Source organism: Saccostrea echinata, unplaced genomic scaffold (assembly GCF_033153115.1).
Source record: "Saccostrea echinata isolate AGI-Se365-2 ecotype Australia unplaced genomic scaffold, CSIRO_AGI_Sech_v1 ptg000030l, whole genome shotgun sequence".
In the NCBI taxonomy this organism is placed as follows: Eukaryota; Metazoa; Mollusca; class Bivalvia; order Ostreida; family Ostreidae; genus Saccostrea; species Saccostrea echinata.
In genome coordinates, this window is record NW_026889779.1 from 19727323 (window position 1) to 19745899 (window position 18577).

Below are 18577 nucleotides of genomic sequence, written 5' to 3' on the forward strand. Positions count from 1 at the left end.
ATAAATTCTTCTTTTTAATAGAATACTAAACAACAGCCCTCGTTAAATCTAGTGTCACAAGAAATAATTGACTTGCATACTGACATGCCATATTTCTTTGGAATAGTTGAGCAATACTTACAAGGTAGGTACATATAATTGAATTGTCTCATATTTATATCTTTACCATGTTATGACCAATTTGTAAACATCGTCTGCTACATACATGTACATCTGAGTAAACATCGTCTGACATTATGGCATTTCGCTCCACATTGATTAATTAAATGTAAATGCATTAGCAAAAGTAATTGCATACATTCCAGATCTTTGCATGAGCATCAATATTAAGGGAAAATAAAGTACTACTTGTATATTCTATGTAAATATTGCATGTACTTGAGTGTAACATTGAAAATTTTCACCCCAAGAAAACCATTGTCAACCGGGGTGCAGCCGAGGTTGAGAATGGTTTTCGAGGGGTGAAAATTTTCAATGTTACACTCAACTATATGCAATATTTATTATATTCTACTGAATGTTTTATACATTTACTTATAACAGTGAACCTTGCGCGCATGAATTCTGCGCAGTCACTATTTTTTGGAATATCACCCGTCGTCAAGCAATTTTGACTGTTGCTACGCTGGAGGGCGTGGCTTCCTCATTCAGCGGGTAATAGTGTTTTTTAACAAATGTTTCTCGACGAATCAGATTCAACTAATTTACATGAAATTATAATATATAAAGATACCTAAAGGTATTAAATGTGCAAATCATTGTCATTAGTTGTTTTTATTTACAATGTACATGTAATTGCAGAGGTACCTAATCAATTTGAGTGTAAAAAAATTTAAGACAGCTTACACTCTGTGTTCACTGCAGCTGGCAGGTAACATTATGAGAGTGGGGCAAATCAGTAAAAAAAAGTACTAAATATTTTTTTAAAAAGGTAATTATTTTTAAAAATTTTAAGAAATCAACACATTTAATATTAATATGATGCATTTCAATTATTTTGAAATTATTATTAAATAATATATCTTAATTCATTTTCTTTTACCCAAATAATGAATCAACTTACTTGTTTATTTTGAAATTATTATTAAATAATATATCTTAAATTCTTTTTTTTTTAGCCAACTAATGAATCAACTTATCTGTATCCATTTACTAGTATACTAGTATATAGGCTTATACAGGGTGTTTCATAATATATGTTACATTTTAAATCTTCTATTTAACAAACACAAGAAAAAGATACACACAAGTGTTTTTATCAACTTGATGCATATATCCATAAGATTCATTATGTACAATTACCAACTAAAATATTAAAAACTGGACGAAACTCAAACATTAATGAAAATTAGTGAAATTTCTAAATTACGTCATTTTTGTTACGTTGAATTTCAAAACGTCAAAAGTCCACGTTACATGTTCTTAATGACCTCCACTATTACACCTACAAATGAAATTAAGTTGCTTCTCGAAATTGGTATAACCTTGTCACAAATTTTTGCTTAGACACTCCTCATTTGAAGGTTTGTTTCTTTTGAGCTCATTCAGTATCTGTTGTCTAGGATTGTAAACCCTGTTCCTAAAGACCCCCCACAGAAAAAAGCTCAAAGATTGAGATTGGCGAAAGCAGAGAGCAAACTCTTTTCTTTGGGTATTGCATTATTGAAAATTTGTACGCTGATAACTTCATATCATATTTCAAAGTTCAATATATGATGGAAATGCTGATATTGACGGCATCAATTGCTGAAAACATCCGTCTTACAGTTTTCTCAGGAGTTTGCTAAACTATCTAAGAGTCTCCACTTCACCAATTAAATCTTCGGTTCTTGAAGTCCTTAGGCTTTCTGGAGTTATTGTGTCATTTATCGCATATTACCCGTCCCTGTCCTTTAACCTTGTCTAGCCTTCTGATAAGCATCCTAAAGAGCTTCCATTCTTTTGGAATATTTCCTTAATCAACTTCTGAATGAATATTGGCGACATGTATTGAAAAAAAAAACAGCTTTACAATTCAGCAATATGTTGATAAGTTAAGTCCATTTCGAAAAATATTCAAATTATGACATCGGCGTTTATGTCACAATTAATCATTGTATTACCATGATTTCCTTGACTTTTTCACATGGAATAAAAATGCAGGATTTGATGTAAAAAATGATATATAGTTTGTAATAGAAATATGATAGGTAAGAAAAATAATTAGATTTAAAAATGTAACATATATTATGAAACACCCTGTATATAAATGACCAGCAATTTTACTCATGTACTTATATGATTTTTATACTTTATACATATATTTTAATATCATTTCTTTGTCAGTAGGGAAGTTCCGATTGATGAAAATGAAATTCATTGCTAATTTCGAGAATTTTAGCCAGGGAGCAACCCAAACATTCCCGCTGACTGTGAAGACATGAAATACTGTCTCTATTTGTATCCCCTCTTTCATAATGCCGAAAAGCCATATCAACCTGACCTATGGCTGCAAAGGAGTACAATCTTTTTTGTTTGGCGACATAATTGTGGCTTTATTAAGATTCTTATGTACTTAACCGTTTCCTGAGAACATCTGTGTCTTTGTTAGTACTCACCAACAACAAAACCATGATTAAAATATCAATAAACCTTATTTTCCTTATTTACCCTACAAAATTTATGTAAAAACAGATTGACTTTAAAATGTATTGCTCTGATCCTTCGACGTATTTGGCTCCAGTTTTAGGCACCTTTTCCAGCTCTTTCTAGTGTTTAAATATGATTGCAGTGAATAAATGAAATTTGTTTACGTCTCATTTTCCATAAAAACACTACGATATTTTTCCGATGTAATTTTAGTAACAGATTTTTAGCCCATCAAAATTTTTGCCCGGGATTAGCACATACCATTTCATAGTGTGATATGAAATGGATGAAAAAGAAAGATTAAGATAACAGTTATATCCAATAGGCACTGTGAAGTACTTATTGTGCGATTTTCATATGGTATATAGGTATATGAAATATTTTATCTGAAGATAACGACCAGTAATCAATCAAATGTCCATCGGAACATTACAAAGGAGAAGAGCAAACACGGACCTTTGAAAAATTATCGGAGGTGGGATCAGGTGCCATGGAGGAGTAAGCATCCCCTGTCGACCTGTCACACCAGCTGTTGCTTATTGGCATGATTGGGCAAATGGAAAATCCGTAGACAATTCAGTGTGAAAATAATCTGCCTAACAATTTGTATAAAAAACGTCAGTTAACATTCGACATAACTATAGATTGTATTTGTTAAGAAGGACATTGTCTCGACCATTAAATTTGCGAATTCTTGATAAAACGAGACTGGTGATATTCTTGTATTATCAACTTATTTATCAATATAGCTTGTCTCATTTTAGAAATTGTTCTTAAGTTTGTTTATTTGTTTGTCTGTTGTTTAACATCCCTCTCGAGAATGGAGACGCGACCACTTGCCGGTGAGGGCTGCAAATTTATACTTATACTCGGCACTCAGGGCCATTGAGCAGTGAGGGATCTTTTTCCGTGCCAACACCTACTGCGACACAGGACTTCCGTTTATACGGTCTCATCCGAAGGACCGGTCTCCATGTCCCACAGTGGGTTCGAACCCGCGACGTAAGGATCAACTCCTTACTCCGCGACTCTAGAGCAGACGCTCTAACCATTGCGACACGCTGGCGACTGTTTGTAAGTAGAACATGCTCTCACGTATCGAATCAACTGGGATACATAAATTCCATATGCAGGTGATAGTGGTATATTGTTACACGAATAAGGGAAGTGGACGATAGAAAAGTTGAAGTCATCACGTTCATCATAGTTTTTTTTAATTAGTTTGCCATTAGTGTCTTTTTCTGTTAAAATATCCAAATTGTTATAATAGATCTGAACACATGTAATGCTCTTATATTACATTTTAATTGCGTGTCCTTCCAGTGTTCGTCAGAAAAGCACAAGAGAATTAAACGTTGAGTACCAAATCTTGTAATCGATCACCTCCTTTAAACTTTGTATCACTCTGTTGGGATGGGGTCATTTTTCAACGGGGATCAATTTTTTATAGGTTGCACATGTTAAAAATAGAACACTGGGGCTCTTTTTTCTACAAAAAGTTATATTTTTCTACGGTTGAGAGGTCATTTTTTCAACGTTTAAAAATAACCCCGGTCATTTTCACGAGGGCCATTATTCGTCTTAACACCGGATAACACCTATCAAAGCTTTTTTAAACAGCCACGTTTTATTCAATACTCACGGTCGGAACTACTTCATATATACAAATGATTAATTTGCAAATTAGAAGTTCTTCATTATTGCTTCATTTTTAAAATGGGAAAATATCGTTGCATTATCTTACAAAACTCTTATTGACAAGGAAGTATATATTTTGTTTACCACAACTTAAGTGAGTTGCGTAGAGATGTCGTGAAACTTTTTTCCCTTACATGAAATTTAAGTATATGTTTTTTTGCTTTTTTTTTGATTTGTGATGGGAAAGGATATAGTAAAATAATCTATTGACGCCAGGGAAATATGCTACAGCTACATTCATTTAAGTAGGTATTATCCTCAATTTCTCTCTTTTTTTTTTTTACATATGTTTTAAGATTATTGTATCTAGTTTATAATCAAGTTAAAAGAAATCAAATTATATTGTTTTTCTTATACTTACAATTTTAGTTCTTCTTAATTCCCTGCAAACGGAATCTACAAACGTTTTACGGACAAATCAGTCTTCATTATGTACCGTTTCATTGACATATAAAAGACTGATTGCAATTTCTGTGATATAATGTATACAATTTCAATCTTTCAGACAGTACGCAAGTATCTTCTACAATGGAGCAGTGTACATATTGGTAAAACTGGTATTATCAACCGTATCTAAAAAGAGGGTTCAATGATTTATTTACTATGATTCTGAACTAAGGAAGTAAAGGTTCATAATTACTTAGTGAAAATAATGAGTCAAGAAACAGTTTCAGGAAGTATATCAGCATGTCTATATACAGTCATATTTATTAAACAGTATATTTATAGTCCCTATATACTGGATTTGATGCCGTCCCAGCAGGCACACAAGATTGAAAAAAAAAAACTTTGAATCAACGTTGATTATATACATGTATGTTGATTCAACGTTTAGTTTATAGATTTTGAAAATTGGTTTCAACGATGAAATCTTGGGGGGGATGGGTTGGGTGGGGTGGGGGTTCATTACTTATTTAAAATTTTAATTGTTTTATGAACTAAGATGCCTTCATAATTATATAAAGGAAAACAAATATAAATCTATATTGTAAACATTTAATTAACTTCCTATCAATAGATCAGTTACAATAAATTTCACAAAAATACATTTTACAATTTACATGTAATCAATTCAAAACCCAAACATTTTACAAACGTTTTGTATTCTCACGTGTGGTCACGAAATAGTCCAATACATGAAAACATTCCAAGATAAGATGTAAATCTTATACGGTAACCATTTTGATGCACCAGATGCACATTTCGACAAATTATATCTCTTGCCAAAATATCGGAAATCCGAAAATCCGTTAAAAATTTATTTAAAAATAAACATTTTTCATTCATCTTGGTGTTAGATTCCTGGTGTTGGAGTCCCGAGGGTGGTGTTGGTCTTCGTGGGTGGTGTTGGACTCCTGGGGTGCTGTTGGTCTCCTGATTAGTGTTCTATCCTGGATTATGTTCGTCCTCTGATTGGACAGAATGGTGCAGCGTTTTACTTGATTACCCCTATAATGTACAATTTGATATAATAAATATTTGTATAGTGAAATATGTTAAAATTGTGTTCAATCTCATAATCTTTTTATTCCAAAATTATCTTTCAGTGAAAATTACGAACACTTATATTAAATAAACAGTATCTTGCGCTTTTTCAAAATTATGAATAATCAATCCAAAGACAAATATATTGAAAACGAATTATTACATAAATACATATATGCAAATATTAGTCAATTTCTTGGATTTGCAAATGATATTTATTGATAAAACTTTAAAATTTAAATGTTTAAAGTGTAATGAGAATGGTTAATGCACTGTACCATTTGATTTCCATGTGTTAACATTTATCAGGCTGTGAGGTGCCGGTATGTCCTTCATTTACAAGGTACATGTACATCTATATCATTGTTTGACAGTGAGATTAAATCTATTTCTGCAGGATGTCTCCTCCATCTCTTTATAAGCCATGTCTACTGTTCGCAAAACACAAAATAAAATTAGGTAAATTGAAAGTGTAACAGGAAAATAAAGAAAAAAATTGTTAAAAGTTGTGTTCCATCAAAGCAAAAGTCTTCCACATGACTTTCTCAACCCAAACTTGTGCAGCAGTTCAATTTTTCATAAAACAATTATCTAAGTTACTGAATTCAAGTAAAACTCAAATCCTAGACATAAAAAAATCATTAAAAGATGAAATAACTTTTAAAATAATGTTGTTTTTTTTTAAAAAATAATAATAATAATAAAAAAAACCAAGGGAAATAGATATCCTGGAAAACAGACGGGAATTCCTGACTGCACCCTCCCCCCTCCATGGAAAGCTATAAAAAGACAGATCCATAAGAATCTGAAAATAAAATTCAGGGTTCCTTAATATGTTACAGACGTGAGAATGGGATGTAAACAGGACTCGGTGTGCAGTGAAAACTGCTCAAAAGCCTTCGATGGAGATGGTAGACTTCCCCTTTGAACATGTTCAAGTGGTCACCCCTACCCTTTCTTTTTACAGAATCCTTGATCCGTTTATGCTATATATCCTAACATTTAACATATTCAAGATGCAATACTCTCAAACCACGAAGATAAATTAACTAAACTACACAATGGAGTTGTCTTCTATGTGGTCTTCATGCATTCTTTAAAAAAAAAAAAATATTGAACTGAAATTGGCGTCAGTTGGAATTCAAAAACATCCATAACCACGAGCAATTAAGATAGATAACAAATCGAGTTATATTTTTAAAAATTTTTAAAACAGCTGTATGTATTATAAAATCTTAAAATTCTCAAAACTTACCAGTAACTGTTATCTTGTCTTTTTGAATATTTTCCGAGTGTCCTGCGCATGCTCTCGTACTTTGGCGAATTTATATTAATTACTGAATTTGTAAAATTCATATATTTACCATTCTTGTTAGTTGTAATAGTTATTAATGATATATGGTAGTGCGACTTTGTCAAGTCCGACCTCGTTATGGTCCGACAATGTTATAGTCCGACATTATTATAGTCCGAATTATCTATCAGCGAAAAATAGGATTCCCGTTCGGAGAAGATCCGACGTTGACAATTCAATTCAATTCGAATTCAATGTTGAATCAACGTTGAAAAGCCAACGTTGAATCGATACTGAATCTAGATTTATCAACGTCTAATATTCAACCTTTAAACAACGTTGTGTGCTTGTTGGGGTATTCACTGGATGATCAGTGCGCGTGTAGTGAGGATTGTGACGTCACAAAGACACCTCAAATAACGTTGTAAACAATGGTTGCAACGCGGTCGGAGCCAGCTGTGTATTTGAGCTGGAAAAAACGTTAGGCAAGCCTATCGCCGGATTATTATCCAAACATTTGGACGGGAAATGATGTTTTACAAACTACTAAATGAAAACACTAACGTTAAATCTTGTTATCTGGACATTTTTAATCTTTCTGCAACACAGGTACGTTAATGAATAAACAATAAAACAATTATGGACTCTCTTGGTGTTGAAAACGGTTTGATATTCACCAGAAAAATATCAATATTGACCTCGCCCCCCCCCCCCCTCCTCCCCGGGTCTGCAGAGGAGTGGGCCAAAAAAACACCAAAAATAAAAATCTTTTTCTTTGCTCTTGGACATCAAGCAGTCAAACTGTTTGGTTGATTATAACATACAATAAGTCTTTTACCAATTTGTGAATTCCATGGCCCCAGGGTCAAGGGTTCTGGAGTTAAGGTTGGATCTATTGATCATATAGCCACTGTATATATTTAGCAAGCAAAGTGCATGAATATGATGAGCAAGGATGCCTCCTTTAAAATTGTGAATTTTATGGCCCCTGGGTCAGGGGTTCCGGTGTTATGGCAGCGCTCTATTGATTATATAGTGAAAGTCCATCAATTCTTTGCCTTCGAGATAGGGACCCCCCGGATCAATCTCGTTTGCCGCGCCGCGTCAAACCTAAGACGTAAATATAGGCACTAGAAGTGAAAGTCACAAGCCTTTCGGATGAGACCTTAAAAACCAATTTCCCGTGTCACGGAAGGCGTTGGCACGATATAGAACGTTCACTACCCTGAGTGCCGAGTGTAGATCTAGATTTGAAGCCCTTCACCCGCATACAATGACGTCTATATATAAGTGAAAAACTCTTGAATGGGAATTCGACAACATACAATCAATCAATCAATTCTTTGACAATCTTCTTCTCTGTTCCTGGGTATAAAGCAAACAAATACTGACTGCACGGTTATGATGAGAAAGGATGCGTCTTTCAAAAGTATGAATTTCATTATCCCCGGGTCAACTGTTCTGGTGTTAGGGTGAAACTTTTTTAATTATACATTGAAAATGCATTAAATAGTTATTTAAAAATCTAATTCTCTGCCACTGAGTATTTAGCAAATATACCAAATGCACGATCATGATGAGAAAGGCTGTCTCTACCAAAATTGTAAAATCCATGGAACCTGGGTCAGGGGTTCTGGTGTTAAGGCGGGGCTCTATTTATTATATAGTAAAAATGCATTATTTTTTTCCTTTGAAAATCTCTGCGTCTGGGAATTTGGCAAACATATAAATGCATGGGTATGATGGGTAAGGGTACCTCTTCCAAAAGTGTGAAATTCATGACCCCTGGGTCAGATGTTCTGATCTATAGCTTATATAGTAAAAATACATTGATTCTTAAAAATTCTTCTCTACTCAGGCATTTAACACATACAGGATGTTTCATAATTTATGTCACATTTTGAATCTACAAATTGACAAACACAAAAAAAGATACAAACAAATGTTTTCATGAATTTGATGCATGTATCCATTAGATTCATTATATACACGTATCAACCAAAATGTTAAACACTGGATAAAATAGCAACCATTAATGAAAATTAGGCGAAATTTCTAGATTGTGTCATTTTTGTTACGTTGAATCTCACAGTGTCAAAAGCTACTATCTCATGTTCTAAATGAACTATTTCAACTATATAAAAGAAAGATGCTTCTCAAAAATTTTTCAAGTCACACATTTTTGCTGAGACATTCATTATTTGAAATTTTATATTCTTTTTGAGCTCATGCACTATCTGTGATCTAGGATTGTAGACCCTGTTCTTACGGAACCCCAACAGAAAAAGGCCTAAAGATTGAGAACTGGCGGATACAGAGGACAAATTCTTTTCTGAGAGTGTTGGATTATCGAGAATTTGTACGATAACTTCATACCATATATCAAAGTTCAATATACACTGGAAACGCTAATATTGCCAGCATCAATTTCTGAACACATCTGTCTGATATGTGGTTTGAATTCAAATATGATAGGTAAGAAAGAAATTTAGATCTAAAATATAATACATATTATGAAACCCACTGTACTGAGTGGATATTGATGATAAGCTAGGGTGTATCTTCCAAAATTGTGAATTCCACGGCTCCTGGGGTAGGGTCTTTGTTATTTGGGTGGGTCCTATTGATTTAAAAGTGAAAGTGCACGTGCATCAATTATTTTAAACTCTTCTTCTTTGTTTCTGAGTGTTTAGCAGATTAAACTAAGTACATGATTATGATGAGCAAGGGTATCTTTTCCAAAATTGTGAATTTCACGGCCACTGGGTCAGAGTCTCTGTTATTTGAGTGGGGCTCTATTGAATCAAAGTCAAAAGTGCATAAATTCTTTGAAAACCTTCTTCATTGTTCCTGGGTATTTAACAGATTAAGCTTAGTGCACAGTTATGATGAGCAAGGATGCATCTTCCAGACTGAGACATTTATGGCTCCTGGGTCAGGGGTTCTGGTTGTAGGGTGAGAGTCTTTTATTTGATTATATAGTGAAAATGCATTGATTCTTTAAAAATCTAGGAGGCAAAGAATACAAAGTTTTAATGAGCAAGGGTATTTTTACCAGAGAAAAAAGTGAAAACCTGGGGCCCGTTTTACAAAAGAATTTACGACTAAGACCAAAATTTAATTCTGCTTATAACTTTTTAATTTACATTATATTGAAAATATTTTTAATCTTTTAAAAAGGAATGTAGTAAAATATTTTTACGCTAGCAACTTTAAACAGAATCATTAGTTTTGCAAAATTTTACAATCACCTTCAGTTTTTGGTCTTAGTCGTGAGTTCTTCTGTAAAACGGGCCCCTGTCACATTTTTATATTTTTATCTAAGCGGAGGAATACACATGTTTTTGTTTATACAAATGTATACATGTATGAAATAACGAGACATCGGAAGACAAAATGTGGGATAGCATTGAATGATATCTACTGGATATAAAATATCAAAAATGTGTTATACATGCACTGGGGATGTAGAAGTATTAAAAGGAATGGTCAAAAACTTCAAGAGATCGAAGTTCGAACCTTCACCCAAAACGTTGACAAAAGAAACAAGCGGCAACTTTGTTTCGAATAAAACTTTCTGTCATCTTCACTTCAAGCCTTAAAACGGAAAGCGTGCGGTTTGTAGTCTACATCGCTTTGTTCACTGTTATCATCAATGTAGATAGGAAAAGCCCTCTCAATACAGAATGTCATCGAAGTATAACTTGTAAGAAAAACATTCAAGGAGAGAGGAAGTCTGACCTTGTATGGATAAACATTTTGTAAATAAGGCTTTACAGCAAAATTGAAACTTTTAAACTCTGTATTGATGCGCATTTATTTTATGCTGAGTATGTAACTAATTACAGTAAAGGATAACAATAACATGTAACAGCGGGTAAGTACAAGAAGCAAATATACCGCCGACTGGATGTAAGTTGAAAGTGCCAGCAATCCTTTTTTAAACTGAAATAGTTTTATGATATAAACACATTACTAGTATATGCTGTCCTCTGATCTGCTGTATTCTTGCAGAATGTGTTCATATCTAGTTAATTTTGGTCAATTTTGAACATAAATCTAATCTCTAAGAATAATATTAATCTCACCGGCGAAATTTGTACCCCTTAGAGTGGCTCATTGTTAATATTGTTTATCAACGCTACCGAGTCTGTGTGAATACATCCAAAACTTTGAAATGCATTGTAAAGTGATCTACTTCATAGATTAAATACATTTTGATAAAGATTTTTTTTAAAAAAAATACTGTATTGCAAATTGATAATTGTTTGACATTGATTTCATTTAAAACATAGTAAATATGTTATTACATGTATTATGTTTAGGGTATCAATGGAGAAGAGGATAAAGAAAACGTGTGTACATCCCTCGTCATGTGTAACTTGCAGTTTATTTAACTTTACTGATCCATTCTTTGCGACTGTTGTTGACATAAAAGACGAATGCACAACGAAATATCAATATAAAACATTTAAACCCATAACACAGGTTTATATCAATGGAAATCTTGAAGAGGAGTTTAATCAAACTCGCTGTTGTGAAGGTTCTCGGACGCTCTTGTATAAAATTGGTAAAGTTTTGAAATCTATATTTATATCTCAACACGAATGGTATTTTAAATTATTGCCATCAAGGAATACCATGCTTATATTTATCTATATAAAGAATCTTCGGTCGGCCTCTGTCATATCATTATAATTATCATTCATTTAAATTATATGAAGTTTGGCTAGGGGTGAAAGATATATAATTTAATTATTATTAGAAAAAGAAAGCACAGATGCTCTAACGTCATTTCCTACCTCGTCGTCTGTAGAGACCACTTACTCTTCCTCTGTCTTCTTCACGACCACAACTCAAAACTTAGATGCTGTTACCATCGTTAAAGAAAACGCTTCTGCAACTAAAACAACAATTTTGCCTAGTTTAACTTCATCACAGTCTATTGACATTCCTATTTTACTCACAGCCGCCATTGTTGGAGTTGTCTTTCTGTTTGTAGTACTTCTGTGTGTTATAGTCGTTAAATGTAAAAGGTTAGTTTAAAAGTTTTATAGTTTATTTTCTTCTTCGCATTGAGGACATGCGCAACTTACCTTACCTACTGATAATTTTTGAAGATATTCTTTAAATTATACCATCAGATGTTCATAAACAAAAAATCAGCATGCATTACCAGGGGTTTTGAATATATAGATATCAATTGATGAAAATTCTTCTATAATTCAAAGAAAAATATACAAAAATTACGAAACATATTCTAGATGTTTTTCATCAAGAATAGTTTTAGAGGAAGTGAATAGCACCATATATAGACATTAAAAGAGTAGCACACAGGTCCTTTAAGTATCGGAACTCTTCAACTCCCGGGAAAAAGACAATAAAAGTTCAAACTACGTTGCGTATGTCCTTAAGAAGACATTTCAGCTAAATAAAAATATATGGATGTTTTTTGTTTTTTTGTTTTTTTTCCTCATTTCATTTTTTTGTCTTGCTAAAAGTTCTTAAAAAGTATTTTGTGTTTTTTTCTGATTATAATCTAGAAAATCAAAAACCTCCCTTGGAATGCAAAATCTTCAACGCCCTGTTGAAAATGAAATATACAGCGTAAGAGAAGCATGCTTACATCTAATTTCATTATACATACGTTTAAATATACATCACAATGTGCAATTTTATCCTCATATAATTGGATTTGTTACAAAATTTTGTCCGACATTTTTTTTCATTACGATTTCTTTTATAATCAAAACCATTGTAGGATGGAGTTGCGGAATATTCAACAGTGGAAGAGACGGCAACTATTGTTAAATCCCTAATTCACACCAAAACAAGATCGAGAGGGACGGAAAATAAACAAGACAATTATTTCATTCTTGAAAAAATTGAGGCATCTTCAAATGCTTGTGAAAAGACTTACAAGACAAAGCACATTCCTTCCACTGAAGAGGATATCTATAACAAGCTTCACGAAAAAGAAAGACGGTCTACTGAAATAGAGGAGAGTGTTTATAGTCACTTCAGCGACTGTAATGAGAATGTATACAGCGAAACAATTCGACGTTAACTGGAAGAAAGATGCACACACTTGTCGTAAATGAAAAGAAACTATCTTTTAATGAAATATTTTTTTTTTAAAAAGCGGAAAAATGACGAACTTTAATACAATATTTACTAGAGATAACAAATGAATATGAAATGTGATACATGGTGTATCATAATTATGAGCTTTATATTCACTTCCTGGTATTAGTAAAATAACCAAGAGTGAGAGAATAAAATTTTACATATTGTATATGTTTGCTTGTTTAAAAATGCTTAAATGTATACATGTAGGTGCTGATGTACGAGGGGTGATCAAAAAGCTCGCGAACTATCTCTATATCTACAAAACCACAATTCAAATCAGAATGAAATTTGGCACACATATAGTCATACACATGTTCTATAAATAACATATGTTAAATAATGTTTTGCTCCGTGTTTGTGACGTCACAATGTGAAAATGACGTCAATATGTAGGTCACTTGTGACAAAAAATGGCTGACTCTGTCTTACTCGAGCAACGAACGACTGTAAAGTTTAACGTTTATCTTGGAAATTCCTTTGCAGTAGAATATGATAATTTGTACAAGGTTTATGAAGACAAAATACTTACCAGAAGTTCAATCATTATTCGGATTGATTGTTTAAGTAAAGACAGGGAGACGGTTAAAAATGATGTTTGTTCTGTTGCTCAGCGAAAGCAAGCCGGGGAAAAGATGTGTCCTTAGTTGAGCAATTTGTTATGAAACATCGTCAAGTAACAATTAGAAAAATGGTTGTATATCTTAACAATAACATAATTATTAAAACTCTAAAATATCGTTTACTTTAGACTTTAAACATATGAGATATGATAAAAAGAAGGCGCCCATACTTTATCCACATTGGAAAAACGACTCTCCCGAGACAGAGGAGTCGGGTTGTGATGGGTCACCATACTAATTGTGAGAAGGGATATCCTTATCTACCCATCCTATTGCCGAGATTTGGCCATTTCTGACAGATGGACTGTTTTTGTTATAAAAAATAACTTGCATGGTAAGAAATATAAGACTCGGAAAGATCTTTTAGCTTCTCTGAACAGACTGCTTCAGAGCATGTCACGTGACTGCCTGGATCACGTGATTCGCGCATGGGCAGAACAATAGCAGATGTGCATTAAAATCGGAGAGGACTACTTTAAAAAATAATAAATACTGAAACTTCATTTTATTTCTTTTAAAGAAGTAATTCAATTAGTTTGCGAACTTTTTGATCACCCCTCGTACATTGAAATAATGGCTGGTTGTTCCAACCATAAATTCAATGTTATAATCTTGGATTTCTTAAATTGTTATCTCCAACATTTTCAGTTTTGTTATGGAATTTAAAAAATACAATTTCACACCCAAGAGCACTCGCGCTAAATATGGAAATCGCGTTGACTGTTAAAAGGGGCTGGACACAGTTGCATTGCCATTATGTTTACAATTTTAAATTTCTATTTTTCTTCAAAAAATAACTTCAGTTTGATGAATTGAACTTGCATGAAAATTCTGAGAATTCAATGACAACGACATTCTTCATAACATCAAGCCAAACATCTGTGTTTGTAAGTAGGGAACGAGCTCAGTTATTACTGTTAATGTTTACAATACTAATGAGTTAGTTTTGCTTTCTCACATTTCTACTGTGAATTCTCTGGATTATAGTTTTAATATTTTTTATTCATACACAACAAAATTTCTACTTTTCTTAAGTATTAAGGATAAAGTTTACTTCATGAAAGTACAAGGATACGTGTCAATCAAACGCCTCCCGAAATTCGTTAATAATTTCCAAATAAACAAGCATTCTGAGAGTATTGCATTAGCAATACTAGTCCCCTACCGGCAAGTGTAATCTGGTTCCCGTTAAAAATTGAAAATGCCATAATTTCGTCAAAAATCAATGAAGCGGAACGAAATGCAAACTTGGTCTATAAATCATCAAGGTTAAGTCACATACCAAAAATCAGCTCAATATCTGCAAGTGTTAGAAGAAAATTGCGGAAAACCCTTAAAAGTTGAAGAGGTCATAATTCCGTCAAAAATCAATGAAGCGAAACGAAATGCAAACTTGATCTGTAACTCATCAAGATACACTCACATACCAAAAATCAGCTCAATATCTGCAAGCGTTTAAGAAAAAAGTGCGGAAAACCAAGTGGGACAGACTGACAGACAGACAGAGGGACAGACAGACAGACAGACGGACAGACAGACAGGCGGACAGACAGACGGACGGACAGACTCAGAGGAAACCTATAGTCCCCTCCGGTTTCACCGGTAGGGGACTAAAAAAATTTCTAATTAAGCTCATATTATATTTCGACGCGTAATGCTCTAGCAACATATAAGTCATGATATTATACTAAAATTTTTAGAAAATATTAACTTCAAATCTGTGTCCAAGACCTTTAAATATTTATTTATAGGGTTTGGGGGTAAAATGTGTTTTCTGGATTTTGGACCCAACAACTGTTTGCCTAAGACCGTTAACTGGCGTTAAGCCACACAGTTTGGTTCGAGGGTTTGGCAAGACGCATTCTTCGCAAGAACACAGTCAACAAATGTTTTGTTATACCTTTTTCTTTTTGTTATGATGTACATGTATCTGGCTTCAATATTTTTGATAAGCATGTATTGCGGATTTAACTCGGTCAGTTAAGTAACATTCGAACATCAACGAATATAAATAAGATATACAGTTAGGAATAAACTAGAGGCCCATGGGCCACAAAGCTCATCTGAGTAACCTTGGCTCTGCTTTTCTTCAGGAGATTTGCTCAAAGATTTTTTCCCTCTTTAATCCAATGAAAAATTTTGACTCTGTAATATGGCCTCATCCTAGCCTCGAGTGAGAATTTTTAATATCAATGTGACAAACATGGTCATGCAGTTCTTAGACAAGATTTTTAATAAGTTTCCCCCTCATAAACATGAATATATTTAATGTAAAATTTAATCCCCAATTTTAACCCCACCAAAATTCAACTGTCCCTAATTCTAATAAACTTAAAATTACATGATAAAAGAATGTTTGCACATCAACGTAAATTAGTGTCACCCTGCTACTCTCAAATTCAGGAAAAAAATCCTATTATATTCCAAAGTAAAATGTAAGGCATCCTTCTAAAAGCTCTTTAGATATATTTTGGAATACTTGGGTAAAATTATATTGAATTTAATTATGATATTTCAAATGAAAAAAAAAACACACATTTAACACATAAACAAAGATTCTGTCCCTATCTTGTTCCAGTAAAATACACCGTAATACTAATGTTAATTTTATGGGTAAGTAATGAGATATGTCGTGTCACATAAAAAGAATTTAATTTCATGTCGCCAACTCTCTGAATATTATGTATTCTTAATAACGTATAAATCCCAATTATTATTAAAAGGTGTTATTCATCATTATAGTTTTAATTTTCATTTTAATTTACCATATAGGGGAGGGGGGAGAGTGGAAAGACTCAAGTTCGAACAAGACATATTTCCACAACTTTAATACAGCAGTAATTTTAGAGCCAAAAGATATATATCTTGCTTAGTTCTTACAATTAGTCGTAATGTTGAATGATATATAAAGATTGGATTCATTTGCATATAATAAACAAGACCTCGGAACCAAACCTCAAGAAATACACTGATACTGTGCACAGTCCACGAATGTTCATGAGATGAGAAACACTAATTAACAGTCATTGTTTTCCAAGATATAACTCCTCTCGAATGAATTGGATTGCAAAGCTATATAAACCTCCTGAAAGAGAAAAAATAGCTTTTAAATGAACTGTGAACTATTCATGTAGTACAATCTGACCTCCTTTTCAGAATCAAGGGAAATTAATTCTCCCTTCCTCTTAACTCGGAATTACTGCAACAATTTTAAAACTTCCATTTATCAAATCTATGCTCAGTTACAAAAAAGAGTTAATTTCAAGATCGACTTTACTTTTTCTTGATCCGTGTTATTAACAAAAAAGCAAACATCACCAAAGCAAAGACAGAAGACGATTATAATGGTAGTTTTTGTTGTTTCTTCTTCCTGATTCATGAGATTAGTTATGTTGTTCAGTTATTCAGTTCCGTTTGTACTCAAGGATAAGATTTTATCTGTGCTGTCTATAATTTAAAAAAATACATGTGTTAAACGTCCATTTTTAAAATTACGGTAATCATTTAAACATTCTAACTCATACCACTTAGCCGTTCTTATTAATGTACTTAGAATGATCCGAAACTTTGCTACAATGTACACGTTACAAATATGCTGTGGTAAATTGTAAAAGTAAAGTACTTATAAAAGCAAATTCAAGACTTCAGCTATATTACCTCTGTTATATTGTATGTCAATGCTTCCCTAACAGCAGGATTCGTCACTTTCATGCACCAGAAACATGGCCGAGTTTTTCACTGTCATATTATACTTCTCTTTTAATGTACATTGTTCCCATTCCACTTTTGTTACATTGATAGCTTTATCAATAATCACATATGAACACTTTCTACACCAGTTAGGAAATGTGCACATCAATGTTATCAGAAATGCCATTGTGGTAAGAGTATTACATGTCAGTTGGATTTTCAGACTGCTTTTGTTATTGACACCTCTGCTAGAAATGTTGACTTAAATAAATGCAGGAAAATGAAGGAAAGACCAAATATGTATTTTAGAAACTTTACATCCGCTTTCGTCATTTTTTATTGAGAGTACAGAGCTTATTGAACATTACATGTTTGATTTTGTATTTATACTGCTCTTATATTCATTTTACAAAGAAGTACATGTAAGTGTAGGGTCGTATAGCAGCTTTAGTAATGTGCTAAATAAGTGTAGGGTCGTATAGCAGCTTTAGTAATGTGCTAAATAAGTGTAGGGTCGTATAGCAGCTTTAGTAATGTGCTAAATAAGTGTAGGGTCGTATAGCGGCTTTAGTAATGTGCTAAATAAGTGTAGGGTCGTATAGCGACTTTAGTAATGTGCTAAATAAGTGTAGGGTCGTATAGCGGCTTTAGTAATGTGCTAAATAAGTGTAGGGTCGTATAGCGGCTTTAGTAATGTGCTAAATTAGTGTAGGGTCGTATAGCAGCTTTAGTAATGTGCTAAATAAGTGTAGGGTCGTATAGCGGCTTTAGTAATGTGCTAAATAAGTGTAGGGTCGTATAGCAGCTTTAGTAATGTGCTAAATAAGTGTAGGGTCGTATAGCGGCTTTAGTAATGTGCTAAATAAGTGTAGGGTCGTATAGTGGCTTTAGTAATGTGCTAAATAAGTGTAGGGTCGTATAGCGGCTTTAGTAATGTGCTAAATTTGACTTATGTTATAGTTTTGGTTGTAGTCCGCTAAAATTTTAATTGCTAAAATATTCAGTAGTCGCCTCAATGTTCTTTTGCAAAGTC

General features: G+C 33.2%; 1 protein-coding gene across 2 annotated transcripts; it reads left to right on the forward strand.

The window, feature by feature from the left end:
* Nucleotides 1–4521: 4521 nt before the first annotated feature.
* LOC133197481 (uncharacterized) lies at nucleotides 4522–13400 on the forward strand. 2 transcript variants are annotated; one of them, XM_061333543.1, is made up of 6 exons: nucleotides 4522–4571; nucleotides 9354–9580; nucleotides 11431–11675; nucleotides 11871–12141; nucleotides 12649–12712; nucleotides 12867–13400. In XM_061333543.1, exons 2-6 carry the CDS (start codon nucleotides 9555–9557, stop codon nucleotides 13170–13172), a joined length of 912 nt encoding a protein of 303 aa, XP_061189527.1. In that variant the 5' UTR covers nucleotides 4522–4571; nucleotides 9354–9554; the 3' UTR covers nucleotides 13173–13400. The 2 variants fall into 2 exon arrangements, with proteins under 2 accessions (XP_061189527.1, XP_061189528.1); XM_061333544.1 differs by lacking the exons at nucleotides 4522–4571; nucleotides 9354–9580 and adding an exon at nucleotides 10892–10982.
* The last annotated feature ends 5177 nt before the right edge of the window (nucleotides 13401–18577 follow it).